At 44.5% G+C, this 15,649-nt stretch overlaps 1 protein-coding gene across 1 annotated transcript in view; it reads left to right on the top strand.

Moving 5' to 3' along the window:
* The window catches only part of HK2 (hexokinase 2), a 64,534-nt gene that overhangs the window by 24,771 nt on the left and 24,114 nt on the right, over positions 1–15,649 (top strand). Inside the window, exons 3-8 of the mRNA XM_032771294.2 lie at positions 1,511–1,659; positions 4,544–4,663; positions 7,375–7,470; positions 9,080–9,179; positions 9,797–9,980; positions 14,611–14,766. Coding sequence (XP_032627185.1) covers positions 1,511–1,659; positions 4,544–4,663; positions 7,375–7,470; positions 9,080–9,179; positions 9,797–9,980; positions 14,611–14,766 — 805 coding nt within the window. The remainder of the gene's footprint in view (positions 1–1,510; positions 1,660–4,543; positions 4,664–7,374; positions 7,471–9,079; positions 9,180–9,796; positions 9,981–14,610; positions 14,767–15,649) is intronic.

Below are 15,649 nucleotides of genomic sequence, written 5' to 3'. Positions count from 1 at the left end.
TAAACTCAATTCACTTTCCCTCTCTGCTTGTCATGCTGGTAGATTACACTGCTTTGAAGTAGTAGATGATTTACACTGCTTCGCATCCCTCTAGTGATGAGGGATTTGGAGACAGCCTTGAGATTTAGGGTTGTATATCTATCTTATGATGTTTTCTGCCTCCCCCCTGCATCGTTATAGGATCTGACCAGCTCACAATCTTAGGTTATGTCTACACTTGAAGCTGTGGGGTGTGATTCCCAGCTTGGGCAGACCTGCTCACACTAGTTGACATAGAAGTAGCACGCTAAAAATAGTAGCGTAGCCATGCTAGCGTAGGCTGTGGCAAGCGGTGGCACCTAACCATGTCGAGTACAAACCCACCTGAAACCTGTGGGGAAGAACATGACTTCTGCTTTCAGCCTGTCTCTTGCTAACTTTGCTTTATATTAGCAAGGTTTGACCGCTACTTCAGTTCAGGCCTCAGGCCTCTGATACAGGGCCTTATGTCTTAGGCTCTCTTTCTTGTACAGTGCTCTTACTCCCATTTTCCCTGTTGGCCACTGGGCTCTGTGCCAATTTTATCCCAGCATAGGTGAGAGGAGAATGGAGTCCTGTATTTACAAAGTTTGCCCAAGTTCATGGCAATGGCCCTGTTATGCTTCAGGGGGGTCTTTCCATTCTGTCCCTCTGTGATCACTCAGTCTCTCCTATTTACACTTCAAAATCCTTTCTTCAAAAAAGTCCTGCTTTGAAACCGGTCCCCTGTGTTGGAATTACTCGGCATGGAGATGGAGCAACTCTCATGAGGTCACACAGCATCTGGCCTCCTGGCTCAGTTCCTCTGCTCTGACTAAGACCATGCGGCCTCCAGCCTTAAAAACAGCACCACTGTCTGCTCTGTGTGGACTCGGAAGATCTCGTAACTCTCTGTATGAGCTATTTGTATCACAGGCCACAGTTCCCCAACCACCTTGTGCAACTTTCTCTGGCTAGTTGCCTCCTCCTCCTCCACAGAGCTGCTTGCATTTTAGCTGGTTGAAGGGGTCCCTGGATGTCAGATTGATTGCTGAGGGTGTAATTTTCACCCCTTCCACCCAAAGGGATAGCTGTGTTGAGAGTGGGATTCACTTATGGCGGGTGGGCACTGGCAGTATGGCCGTCACTCTTCCTTGAGAGCAGCTTTTCAGCTTCAAGTTCTGTTCAGGGGTGTGTCAGCAGGGTCTAGCCAGGAGAGACGCTCACTTAGAACTCTTCCTGATCACGCCTTATTTCTGCGGTGGAGCTGGCTGGCTGCGTCTGCCCAAGCAGGGATTGCAGGACGATTGCACTAAACAAGGAGATTTCAGCAAACCAGTAAAGTGCCAGAAACCACTATTGCTTATTGTTAAAAGCAGCCTAGTACCACTGCCAGCGGTAGCATATTTGGTCCATGTAAATAGGCAGTTATTACGTAGCTCCATTTTCAAGGTGTGTGTGTGAATAGGACAGTGGCCTCTAATATGATATTCTTCTCTCTTTGCGCCTGCAGAGAATGGAGACTTCTTGGCTTTGGATCTTGGCGGCACGAACTTCCGTGTGCTGAGAGTGAAGGTGTCTGATAATGGCCTGCGGAAGGTAGAAATGGAGAATCAGATCTATGCCATTCCAGAGGATCTCATGCGTGGGAGCGGGGTAGAGGTAGGTTTAATATCTTCCCCTCCCCCCCTCGCGCTTTTGTTCCCCAGCGCACATTCTTTCTGGCTCACCCAGCCTGCTGTGTCTTCCCGACATGATTCTCCTGGGTATCTGAGAAGGAAACAACACCTGCTCACATGCGACAGCCATCAGGGCTGTGTAAGTGCAAAAAGCCAAGGCTTTTAAAAGTGATTAATAATTTCAGGTACCTTGGGCCTTGCCTGCACTAGTAAAGGTGGACTTTTAACACACATTGCCCTGGCGTAGACAGGCCAGTTTGTATTTTAACATGTGGTAGCTGGCAGGTATCTGCACTAGGGTTCACAACTAATTTGTTCAAACTACAACTTGCCATCTCTCCCCTAGGGATTTCTAATATGTGTTAAATGCACCTTTTTTCCTAGTGTCAACATGTCCTCCATTCTCCTGGATTTCCAATTTGAGACCCCTTAATGGGGCCTTGTTTTCAAAAGGCAGGTCCACAGCACTCTCTGTAAATTAGGCCCCTTAAAGGGTGTCTCATGTTGAGCATTCAAAACTGCCAGTCACTAAAAATCTTGGCCCTAGAGAGGGTGGTACTCTGGTCTGCCCTGAGTAGCTGCCAGCATTGAAAGGACAGAAGTAAAGCAGAGCTCTAATTCCCCTCTGATTCCATCCTCCCCCAACTGTGCCTAATCCCAGTTTTAATCTTACATAAAAGGTCCCCCCCCCACCCCCCCAGCCCTCTGGCCACCGCCACTGCCCGTGAGTTCACATGTCATCTGGCAGCATCTTATCTGCCCTAGGGAGATGCAGAAACCATGCAGTGGAAAGATGCTCCTCTGCTTGGTCAGAAGTAATAGCCACTTTCTTGTCCAGGGAAATCTGTTTCGTTGTCCACGTGAGGGGGTGACACCCAGTGGGTGCTGTGATGATGTGCTCAGAGTTCATCCTCTGCAGCTCTGTATGAGGCGTGTGTGCTCTGGATAGGGGGGAGGCGAGAGTAGAGCAAGGAGATTGTAGTATCGTTGCAAGATGCTGATGTGGGGGGAATTAAAGATGTTAGGAGTCAGCACACCTGAGTTCCAGGGTCACCTCTCCCACCAACCTGCTAGTCCCTTTCCTGCTCTGTGCCTCAGTTTCTCCCTTTGACTTGTGAGTCTAATCATGCCCACCATTAATAAAGTGCTTTGAAATGGAGAGAGAAAGAGCTACGTAAGTGTAAAGTAGAAACAGGCAGGTGACGAAACACGTTGTCTTCTAACCCTTTCCTTGTGCTGTTGATTTTGGCTCAAATAAATACAAATGGAATAAAATAACAGTGCGCAGTATATGGGAGAAAACAGTTTGACACAAAGTAAATGTAAATAGAATAAAATAATAGTAAATGACTTAAGGGGGATGACTGTTGTGTGTGAGTCCTAGGGAATATAGTTTTTAAATGGTAATTCAGTCATTCCCCCTCCCCCCCTTTGCTTTATGCCCCTTGAAGACAAACAGGTGTAATCTGTCTGTCCAGCTGTCTTTGCTTTTCTCATTAAAGCCTTGTGCATAGAAGGCACTTTAAAGTCCATTGCAGAGAAATGTTAATGCTTTAAATGAGATTCGTTACTAGCTGGGGTTTACAGTCTGGCAAGAGGGGGGGAAACGCCTTGGAATAAACAGCTGAGGGAACTGGAGTTCAGTGCTCTGTTCTCTGCTGAAAACTTAGAAGAAAGAAACTAACGGATAGTGGGGATTGAACCATGGTCAGCTTGGGTGATGCAGCAGGCAGAACCTTGTCTATGTTGGGAATTTATCTCTATTCCAGCCACCTACTGGGCCCCTTGTGCAGATAGACAAATTTGCGCCCTGGCACTGACCCCCGGCTTGACACCTGAGTTCAATGCACTAGTGCAAATCACTGCTTATCGCAGTTTACTTTGTCTACGCTAGGGGTTTGCACTGGTGGGCGGCTACTGTTTAAAAGAGCTACCCTGCAAATATTTGGTTTGGTGAGGACGTAACTAAATTTCAGTTGCATTTATTGTGTTAACATATTTCTGTGAAAATTCATTTCAAATCCTCCATGCAGTCAAGATCTAAAGAACCAAGTAAGAGAGGTTTTTTCTTTATCAAAGGACTGGACCATCCTGAACTATCAAGGGGATCATAATATTTTGCTCTAATACCCTAGGTTCCAAGACCTCAAAGCTCATGATAAAAAAACTAGCTAGTTCCTTCTACCCTTGCTGTGACAGAGGGCAAACTGAAATGCAGAGAGGTGAAGTGACTTGTCAAAACTTGCAGAGAGTCACCAGAAGAACTAGGAATAGAACCCAGGAGTCCTGAATCCCAGAACTCCTGCTTCAACCATGAGATATCAAATTCCTTTCCCAAAAAGTTGTTTCTATCTCTGAAAATCTCCCAGATCGATACACAGATTTAAGGATTTATTTTAAACTAAGCAAACTACACCTAGACACTATGGTAATGAACAACTGATAAGTGAGTCTTAATAATAACTGTTTGGATTTGTATTACGATGTGTTCTATAAAGTCCCAGAATACCAAACCAGTAATAATCAGGAATACAGATACAGTACAGGGAATGCTTTACATGCCTGTGAAAGTTTCCACCAGTGTTACAGGTAGGCTTGTAGATAGTGGCCATAAGTTTCCTTAGTTGGAGGAAGGTTACTCTCTAATTGTATTGCTTGAGCTAAGGTGAGTGACGTTGGCAAGTGATACACAGTTAATGGCACCCACTGGAATGTAGGATCCAGCTCATTCAATTGTGAAATGATCCTGACCTGACTTTGTGCTGACCCATTCCAATGGGTGCCGGATTGGGACCTTACGCTGAATAGACAGATTAAGGTGACTCAAGGTCTCAGCAGTCTAATGGGTGGTAATCTCTGTTCCACAGCTGTTTGATCATATTGCTGAATGCCTGGCTAACTTCATGGAAAAGCTGAACATGAAGGACAAGAAGCTGCCTCTTGGATTCACCTTCTCTTTTCCTTGCCACCAAACCAAACTGGATGAGGTAAGTGACGCTTTTACATCCTCTGGCTTGTAAGCCGTAATAGATTGACCTGCAGGCTGAGGCTTGGGCTGCTGCCAATGACTAGGAGAGGCGAAAGGGACAAGTGGCTGGGTTTTAATTACACCCTATGGTTTTAGCTTTGTCTGCACATGGAAGTTACGCCAATTTGACTTAAATGGATTTTTTTAAACCAATTTAGTTAAACTGGTGCCAACCACAGGGTGGATTTTGGCTTGCTTCGGTTTAGTTTACATTTGTTCCCTTAAACTGGCAAAGACCGTAAGCATGTCTTCATGCACTATGGCTGCATCTTCACTAGGAAAAAAGGTGAGTTAGGTACCATATAGTAACTAATATGAAGTAAAATTCTGAACAAACTGCCTTGTCTTCATGAGGGTTGTACCTCTTGCTAGTTACCATGTGTTAGCTAACATGAGGTAAGGAAATGCCTCTTTTGCAGGCTGTCACATGGAACTTCAACTCTTTGGTGCTTATTACTGATCTGTTTCTATGGCACCATTAATGTGCAAGACATTTTCCTGACAAGTACCCAAGAAGATTGCTGCCCTGAGGCATTTATGCTCCAAATTAGGGAAATAAGATAATGAGAGATGACAAGAAACCATCGGGGGAAGGTGGGGAAAGGACAAGAAACAAAGGGGGAGGGTAAAATTGCTCTTGAGGGCAGCCTAGCTTGCAAAGGGAGTGTTATTTACAAAGCTCCTAGCTGATTATATTTTGGGATTGTTTTTGTGAATAACACCAGCTGTGCACTCCCATGTTGGCTGAGAAGAGGATTTTAGAGGAAGGCTTGGATGGCCGATGAAGGCAGCTGTTTATCACACAAGTCGAGGGAGGCTGTTAGTGGCAGAGGGGGCAGGGTGGAGACAGATCTGGAGCCTCAGGTGCAGGAAGGAGAGACAAAGGTAGGACTGAGATGGGAGCAGGGCAGGAGGAAAATGAACTGAATGCAGGCACTGGATGTGGAGGGTGTGCAGAGTAAGGTAAAGCAGATCCAAATACCTCAGGACATGTCCCCTCGCTAAACGCAAACAGACATGTCAAGCACCGCATCATTCATGGTGTACCATGCCATACTGGATGTAACATAGCAGGCATGCTCCTCTTCCCACTGAAGTCATCGGCAATGCTTCTACCAGGGAGCAGGGGCAGGCACTCCTGCAGGGATTGATGTGCTGTCAGCCGTGCTTAGCAACTGACTTGTTACATGGAGGGACTCAGTTGACCTCAGTCGCCTGATGGACTGTCTGTGGCATCGGGAGCCCAAGGTGAAATTTGCTTGTTTAGCATCCTCCAGATGCATGTATGTCATTTTGCTTGTCATGTACCCTATCCTCTGGCACCTTTGTGTGTGTGTCTCCTTTTCCACCTGTTCCCCGCCATCATAACTGGAATGCTAAAAACTCTATTCATCTCTCAGCAATGTAGCCAGCTAGCTATTTCTCTTCCCCTTTGGCACATTCTCCATGTGCAGCCAATACTCTATCATAAAGATGCTCACATGCTGCATGACAAGTTGTCAACCTTACTGCACTAGAGCATGAGGAACAATACGAGTTTCTATTCACTTTTTCTTCCCTTATACTTCCCCTTCATTGTCTCTTGGGAAAGCAGGGTGGTCCAGTGGAAAACCACAGGGTTTTGAGCCAAGAGATCTTGGTTCTATTCCTGGTTTGGAAACTGACCATTGGGTGGCCTGGAGCAAGGTACTGCTTTGTCTTTTTCTCAGTTTCACCATCTGTGAAATGGAGACTTTTTGAGTATCTTGGCAGGGGGTTAGACTAGATGATCCTGGTGGTCCCTTCTGACCCTATGATTCTACAGCGCCTTGGGACCTAGGGAAGAAAAGCTCTGTATAAGAGAGAACAGAAGATGTCACTGACGTCCTTTCAGAGTGGGAGCTAATCAAATTCCACAGCTAAGTGGCCATGATATTCCTGCTATTATCGATATCTCTTAAACCTACTGGTCATAGTAGAAGTCCTAGTCGCAAAGTGCCTTCTGCTGCTCATGGCAGATGATTAGATTTGTTTGGAAAACCTCAAGCACTGAAGACTGTTTGTTTTTAATCAGAAGCCGTCTGACACCCTGAGCTCTTTGGGAAGCATCCTTGTAAACTCAACTCTGTAGAATCTGGTCAGCCTCACCCTGTGCTTTGCATTTCTAATGCGGGTGGAAGTAAATGACTAACTCCCTATCCCACCCGTATTTTGATGGCATTTCCAGAAACCTGGGCCTTGTTGAGACTCAGGGCAGGTCAACACGTAAAACGCTGCAGTGAAGATGCTGCTATGTCCACAGGATTGCCTGTCATGTTAGTGTCATTAATCCATTTCCTGTCAATGTAACGCTGTCTACACTGGGTCTGTATAAGTTGGTCGCTCTGGGGTGTAGATTTTTCATATCCCTGAGCAATGTAATTATACCGATGTAAGTTTATAGTGTAGACTCCTTGCCAGTGTAATCACATTGTCATAACATACACACAACAGTGCCGCAACCCATCTCAGGGACTTACATAAGTTGTATCAGCGGAAGCCCTTGTCTTATACCAGTTCAGTTGATTTACAGTGGAGAAGGATTTTTTTTTTTTTTTCCCCCAAAAATCCCCAGAGTAGCAATAGGGTCTTAGAGAAAGATGGCTGAAGACTCTGGTTTGATAATATGGTTGTTCTTATTTCTTTTCCTAGAGTATCCTCGTTACATGGACTAAAGGGTTCAAATCCAGTGGCGTGGAGGGGAAAGACGTGGTTGCCATGATACGTAAAGCCATCAAGAAACGAGGGGTAAGCATTACCTGTGTGCTGAACTTTCAGGTTGTTGGGAATCAGCTGCTCTGCCCCAGGCATTCTGTTCGGCTTTGGAACAGAACAAAGAGAATGTGTATAAATCCTGGTCTTGATCTAGTGTACTGCCCTCCACGCAGGGGGGCAGGTATTGTATTTCAAGATATTCACATAGACTGGGTTCCTCCAGGATGGGAAAAGCACTATCTAAATGCCAGCAGTGGCTGTACTTGGCTTCAGACCCGAGACACTAAAGGGTTGTCAGTCAGATTGATGCACTCTTCATCTGGAAACAAATGCAAGACAGCTGTGCTCTCTCTGTTTGGCTTTTAAAAAAACAAAACAAAACTTCCTCTTCCTTTTTGTTTTAATCGGGTTAGATCCTGTTGGTTGAGGATTACAGCAAACATTGTGCTTTCTCATGCTCATGCCCTGCTCTTTTCTTTATGTTGTTCTCGTGCAGGCTGCATTATCAGCTGTGAAAGTGGTGTACACAAAGAACTATTTTAGCGCTGAATTCACCTCTGCTCTGAATTGCATATTGTTGGTGTACCTTCTGATATCACAGTTATTCTCGCATCCAGAATGACTGGAGATAGGGAGAAAAACAAATGTAGTAACCTCTGCCTCCATTTCCCCATCTTTCCCTGTAAATCCTTAAACGTCTTGAGATCTGACTATGCCTCTCTTCCCTGTACAACTCCTCAGCTGACTGCTTGAGCTGATAACCCTGTGACTAAAACAGGAAGTAGGGATGTTGGCCAGGAGTCTTTTGGGAAAGGTTGATTCCTCCAGAATTGCTTCCACTGCAAGAGCCTGGATTTCTTAGTCTGGATCTGCCAGAGCCTAGATTTATTAACGCAGCACCAATTAACACTGATTCCTCCTACATTTTGGGGGAGGAGAGGGCTGTGGACTGGATAGATGTGAAGTTACTTCCGTGAGCGTGATGATATTGTCTATATGGTTTATTGCATCTGTTGCAAGTTTTCCTTCCTGTATCATAACTTTTAGTCTTCTGAAAACACCAAGAGTCAGGGACATATGGTTAATAGAAGTCTAGATAAATACATCTGTAACATGGCTACTTAGTTACCCTTCTCAAGGGAGTACTGAGATCTTTAATGAATGTTTGTGCCGTGCTTTGACATTGAATAGCACTGTAAAAGGAACAATTTTTACTAAAGATAGTCAGCCTATTAATGTTCTTCCATCACTGAATCTGTGCTGATGAACGTTCAGCCCCCACTTGAGCCATGGTTTTCAAAAGGAGCTAGTGATTTTGAGTGCTGACCTTGAGATGCATTAAGAAAGGAGCTGATAAGAAGTGCTGAGCCACCTGTCCTGTGAGCATCTGCCCCTTCATGGTATCTCCAGCTGAGCACTGAGAAATTGAGCGAGCCAAAATAAGTAGACACAGCTGATAATCCTGACCCAAATGAGGCTGAATATTTGTGGGCACGGATCCCAAATCTTGGCCTTGGAGCCTTGCTCTTTCTATCTGCTAAAGTAACAATTTCCCCAACCTCCACAATCAATGTTAGGAATGGGAAGTTTGGGTCAAACTTGACTTCATGGACTTGATGTCTCTCCCCTTTGCCTGTTTCAGGACTTCGACATCGACGTGGTCGCTGTGGTGAACGACACCGTAGGGACGATGATGACCTGCGGCTATGACGATCACAACTGCGAAGTTGGGCTCATTGTTGGTAAGACACAATGTAACCTCGACAGGAAATAGATCCTATCCAACTAATTTGATGTCTCTTTGATGAGATTACAAGTTTGACCGAGGAAAGTAAGAGCAATGATGTAATATTCAAAGACTTCTATAAGTTGTTTGACTTAGTACCATGCAACATTTTGATTGAGAAGCTAGAACGATAACAGTGAACGTAGCGTGCATCAAAAATTGTCTTAACTGACAGATCTCCAAATAGAACTGTAAATGGGGACTCATCACTGAGTGTTTCTACTGGGAGGTCCCACAGGATCAGTTCTTGGTCCTACACTGTGGAACATTTTTATGAATGACCTGGAAGAAAACACAATATCACTGACGAACTTTGCAGACAACCCAAAGAATGGGGGAGTGGTAAATAATGAAGAGGAGGGGGCTCTGATACAGAGCAATCTGGATCACATGGTAAGCTGGGCTCAGGCAAACAAGATACATTTCAGTATGGCCAAGTGTAAATGTAAGCATCTAAAAACAAACAATTTAGGCCATACTTATGGGATGGGTAGGAACTCTACACTGGAAGCAGTGATGAAGACCCCACCACTCCCTCTCTCAAGTGACTAACTCATGATCTGTTTGACACAGGTACTGGTACCAATGCATGCTACATGGAGGAGATGCGGCACATTGACTTGGTGGAAGGGGACGAAGGGCGGATGTGCATAAACATGGAATGGGGAGCCTTCGGAGACGATGGCGTGCTGAACGACATCAGGACAGAGTTCGACCGTGAGATTGACATGGGTTCACTCAATCCAGGGAAACAACTGTAAGCAGATTCCTGGCTGTGGCTCAGATGTGGGAGGTGGTTTATATTGTATTGTCTGTCCTTCTATTGTGATTGTTTTGGTGTGAGGAAGAGGTCATGTAGGTTAACTGAGTTAAAGGACCCTAAAGGATGCAGTCTAGACCAATGCAAACCGGGACTGTTCCACAAATTGGGGAGGGCATTTCTGAATGAACCCCCAAGAGCGACGCCCTCCCCATATCCCCCTGCTTTGCTTCATGTTCTAATGAATGGAATAACAGCTACTTCTGGATTTCCCATTCAGGCTACGTCTACACTACAGGATAAATTCAAATTAGCTTAAACCGATCTTATAAAACAGATATTATAAAGTCGATGGTGCGCATCCACACTAGGCACATTAATTCGGTGGTGTGCGTCCATGGTCCGAGGCTAGCATCGATTTCTGGAGCAGTGCACTGTGGGTAGCTACTGTAAAATAATGAGACCAATAATGTTGATTTCCGTCCACACTAACACTATTCTGATATAGTAATATTGATTTTAGCATTACTCCTCTCGTTTTGTAGGAGTACAGAAATCGATTTAAAGAGCCCTTTAAATCGATATAAAGAGCAGTGTAGTGTGGACGGGTGCAGCATTAAATCGATTTAACGCTGTTAAAATCGGTTTAACAGCGTAGTGTAGACCAGGCTTCAGTGTAGTGATCATCACCCGAAGGCAAACAGCATCACCTAGTGTTCATACCATCAGTGCAACCAACAGATATCACACTTGCTGAATGCGAGATTTATTTTAAAATTAGAGATGGACTCAGTCCATAAAACTTGTATCCAAGCTTCCTCCAAGATGCAGAAATAGTTTGGTTCTGGAGTTTTGGTTCAGGTTTACTTCTAATCACAATGGATGGGAGAGGAAGTTACCTGAAGGCTTAATTTTTCCCCCCCTCTATGTACTGTATATATTAAGCATTTGATCCTTCAGTTGCATTTCTTTCTGTGCACACAGTTCAGTCCACCTATTATCAAGGCAGCTCAAACCTTGTCCACAGGAGAAGTTGTAGCCCGTACATTAGCAATTTCCCCAGGATTCTGCAGACCATACAAACTCACCCACTGCAAGATAAGATGGGAGATGTGGGGTACATTTCCAAAGAGCAGATAGGCACTCAACTCCCATGTGCATCTTGGAAAATCTTCCGCAGTGTTTCTAGTTTTAATTTGAAAGCCAGAATCCTCCAACAAGCATGTGCTCATTGTTACATTGAAGCCTTGATGTTACTCTGGTTTAACCAAAACTCTGGGATACGTGATGATTGGCCGTGTCCCCGGGGCTGTAGGGTGATGGTTTGAAAAGTGGACCAGGCCTTGGACACACTTAAAACTTAGACTGACCTTGCAACATCACTCAGGGAGATGAAAAATCCATACCCCTTAGTGCCAGTCTATGGCAGCCTAACTCCCAGTGAATTCATGGCTAGGTCAATGGAAGAGTGCTTCGTTGATTAGCTGCTGCCACTCAGTGATTACCTACTGTGACAGGAAAACCTCTTCCATCACTGTAGGAAGTGTCTACGCTATGGTACTGCCATAACAGTGCCACAGTAGCACCTGTACCGTAGACCTGGCCTGTAAGTGACTTAAGAGCCTAAGTCCCACTGACCTTCAGTGCTTCTAAAGACTGTATCCTCAGGCCACATTTACTCTAGAAGCATCTGCCAACAGAGCTGTGTTGGTCAGAGGTGCGGAAGAGTTGTGATCCCAGTCTGACGTAGCTGTGCCAGGAAAAGCTATGCTTATTTAGTTCTTGGGTGGGGAGGCTGGAATGTGTTCTACCAGTGATTATACTAACATAAGTTGCGTCCACAGTAGGAGTGCTGGGCTGGGATTGTATGCAGGTACAGCTATGCTAGCAAAGCCTTTCTGTGTGTGTATCCTGCCTCAGGGACTGCGGCTCTACTCCTACAGAACTCATAAGCTCCATGGGGATAATGCAAAGCTCCTACAAAGCACAGGTGTTTCTCCAGACTAGAGCTCCCCAGTCTTTTTACTGAAGGTTTTGAAATATCCCCCTGTGATTTTAAGCATAATCTGGCAGTGTCTGTATTGGGCTACTATATGAGATCATAGAATCATAGAATTGGAAGGGACCTCGAGAAGTCTAGTCCAGTTCCCTGCACTCGTGGCGGGACTAATTATCTAGACCATCCCTGACAGGTGTTTTGTCTAACCTGGTCTTAAAAATCTCCAATGATGGAGACTCCGTAACCTCCCTGGGCAATTTATTCCAGTGCTTAATCACCCTGACAGTTAGGAACTTGTTCGTAATGTCCAACTTAAACGTCCCTTGCTGCAATTTCAGCCCATAGCTTCTTGTCCTATCCTGAGAGGTTAAGAAAAACAATTTTTCCTCTTCCTCCTTCTAACAACCTATTACATACTTGAAAACTGTTATGCCCCCTCTCAATCTTCTCTTCTCCAGACTAAACAAACACAGTTTTTTCAATCTTCCCTCATAGGTCATGTTTCCTAGACCTTTAATCATTTTTGTTGCTCTTCTCTGGACTTTCTCCAATTAGTTCACATCCTTCCTGGAATGTGGCGCCCAGAACTGGACAAAATACTTCAGTTGTGGCCTAATCAGCGCAGAGTAGAGTGGAATTGCTGCTCGTGTCTTGCTTACAACACTTCTGCTAATATATCCCAGAATGACATTCACCTTTTTTGCAACAGCATTACATTGTTGCCTTATATTTAGCTTTTGGTCCACTATGACCCCTAGATCCCTTTCCGCATTACTCCTTCCTAGGCAGTCATTTCCCATTTTGTATGTGTGCAATTGATTGTTCCTTCCTAAGTGGAATACTTTGCATTTGTCCTTATTGAATTTCATCCTATTTACTTCAGATCATTTCTCCAGTTTTCCAGATCATTTTTGAATTTTAATCCTATCCTCCAAAGCACTTGCAACCCCTCCCACCTTGGTAATGCCCACAAACTTTTAAAGTGTACTTTCTGTGCCATTATGTAAATCATTGATGAAGATATTGAACAGAACCAGATCCAGAACCAATCCCTCTGGGATGCCACTTGTTATGTCCTTCCAGCATGATTGTGATCCACTGATAAGTACTCTCTGGGAGTGACTTTCCAACCAGTTTTTGCACCCACTGTATAGTAACTCCATCTAGGTTGCATTTCCCTAGTTTGTTTATGAGATCATGCGAGACAGTATCAAAAGCTTAACTAAAGTCAAGATAGACATGTCTACCACTTTCGCCCCCTAAGGCTTAATGTTTCTTTCCCTGTAAAGGTTACAAAGAGAACCAACACACTGACCAGAGGACAATCAGGAAACGATTTTCAAAGTCAGGGAGGGAATTTTTGGGTCTGAGTCTTTTTCTTCTCCAGCTATGAGAAGGTTCTTCTATCTCTAATCTTCTGTTTCCAAATACGTAAGTACAGTAGAAAAACAATATAGGCTTTATGTTGTTTTGGTTGTTGTACATGTGTGTAGCTTGCTGGAATGTTCAAATTGGATATCTTTTTTAATCAGCTGTTTATTTTATTTCTAATAAGCAGAGCCTGTATTGTCCACTTGATGCAGAGATTATATTCTGTATGTTTTTTCTGTTTTTTTTTAATATAAAGGTTTCTTTTTTAAGAGACTTGTTTGAGTTTTTCTCTTGGGGTGCTAGGAACGCAGGGGAGGGAATTCTGTTTGTGTTATCTACGGAGGGTGAAACTCTGCAGCGACCAGGAATAGGGGGGGGGGGGTGGTGGGGAGGGGAGGAGAGAGAGATCTTTCTGTTTCCTTGTATTTGGGTTGTCTCTTGGGTGAATAGAGAGACATGCTTCTTGTATTGTGAGCTAAAGAGATTGCATAGTCTCCCAGGTTAGCCCAGAGAGGAAAGTCTGGGTGGGAGAGAGAGGGGGAAGGGAAGTGGGTTATTTCCCTTTGGGGTAAGACTCAGGGCTTCTGAGTCTTGGAGTCCCTCCAGGAAAGGTTTTGGGGAGACCAGAGGGGGCCAAAACCCTGGAATTTTTGGATGGTGGCAGCGAGCTCAAAGCTAAGCTGGTAATTAAGCTTAGAAGGGTTCATGCTAGGCACCCAGATTCCTGGACGCTAAAGTCCAGATTTGGGAGTTAGGCTTATGATAAGGTTGCATTTCCCTAGTTTGTTTATGAGATCATGCGAGACAGTATCAAAAGCTTAACTAAAGTCAAGATATACCATGTCTACCACTTCCGCCCCTATCCACAAGGCTTGTTACCCTGTCAAAGAAAGCTATCAGCTTGGTTTGACACAATTTTGTTTTTGACAGTCAGATAGATACAATCAGGATCCCTTGCCATAATTCATGATTCTTTAAATGGGAAAATTGCATGATTAAGCTTAAGATTTGTTCTTCTTTCTTGCAAACTAACTCAAGTACTTAGGTGTCCCAAGACCTTGGTACAAACATTAACCTTCTCATTTTGGGGTGCACTGAGATTTTGTGAGCTCATCTGCTACCTGTGTAGAATGCAGCTTTGCACGGCCAATTCAGGAGCATCTTTTTGCACGTGTAGCTCTAGACATTGGCCTTTTAAAGTAACAGTGTAGGATGATTTGCACAGTGGACTGAACCTTGTGTTTAACTTCTCTGCAGGTTTGAAAAGATGATCAGTGGCATGTACATGGGAGAGCTGGTCAGGCTCATCCTGGTGAAGATGGCCAAGGAGGAGTTGCTGTTCGGTGGAAGGCTCACCCCAAGCTTGCTCACCACAGGACACTTCGAGACCGGATATGTGTCTGCTATTGAAAAGTAAGTAAGAAAGAGCCTGAGCAAATGGTTCTATCCTCAGTGAGCCCCCCACAGTGGATGGGAGGCCACCCTCATCTCTTCAGGATGTGTGCTCTTGGGAAGGGAAAGGTCTGTTGAGCCAATGGTGAGCGATCTATTGTGTAGACACCAAGTAGAAAGTGAGCAGGTTAGCCCCGCCTCCTGCTCTGTGTGATGTGATCACTTAAGGGATAGAATTGTAGAAGTGTGGGGCTGGAAGGGACCTTGAGAGCTCATCGAGTCCAGTTCTCTGCACTGAGGCAGGGCCAAGTAAACCTAAACCATCCTGGATGGGGTTTTGTCCAAGTTGTTCTTAAAAACCTCCAGTGATGCGGATCTGCGGCTCCCTTGGTAATGTGTTCCAGAGCTTAACTACTCTTAGAGTTATCAAGTTTTTCATACTATCTAACCTAAATCTCCCTTGCTGTAGATTAAGCCAATTATTTCTTATCCTACCTTCAGTGGACATGGAGAACCACTGATGGTTGTCTTCTTTATAACAGCCCTTAATATATTTCAAGTCTGTTATCATGCCCCCACCCACCCCCTCTCAAGTCTTCCTTTCTTAAGACTAACTGTGCTCAGTTTTTTAATCTCTCCTCCTGGGTCAGGTCTTCAAAACTTTGAACGTTTTTAGGGCCCTACTAAATTCACTCTCCATTTTGGTCAATTTCACGGGTTGATCTGAAATCCATACGATGAAATTCAATAAAGTCACGTGGAATTTATGTCATAGGATTTTAAATATTGTACATTTTGTGATTTCAGCTATTTAAACCTAAAATTTCACAGTGTTGTAATTGTAGGGATCCTGACCCAAAAAGGAGTTGTGGGAGTGTCACAAGGTTAGTGTGTCTGGTGGGGG

The sequence above is a fragment of the Chelonoidis abingdonii genome, chromosome 2 (genome assembly GCF_003597395.2).
Source record: "Chelonoidis abingdonii isolate Lonesome George chromosome 2, CheloAbing_2.0, whole genome shotgun sequence".
Taxonomy (NCBI): domain Eukaryota; kingdom Metazoa; phylum Chordata; order Testudines; family Testudinidae; genus Chelonoidis; species Chelonoidis abingdonii.
Note: the sequence above shows the minus strand (reverse complement) of the source record. Positions and strands in the feature narration are given on the sequence as shown.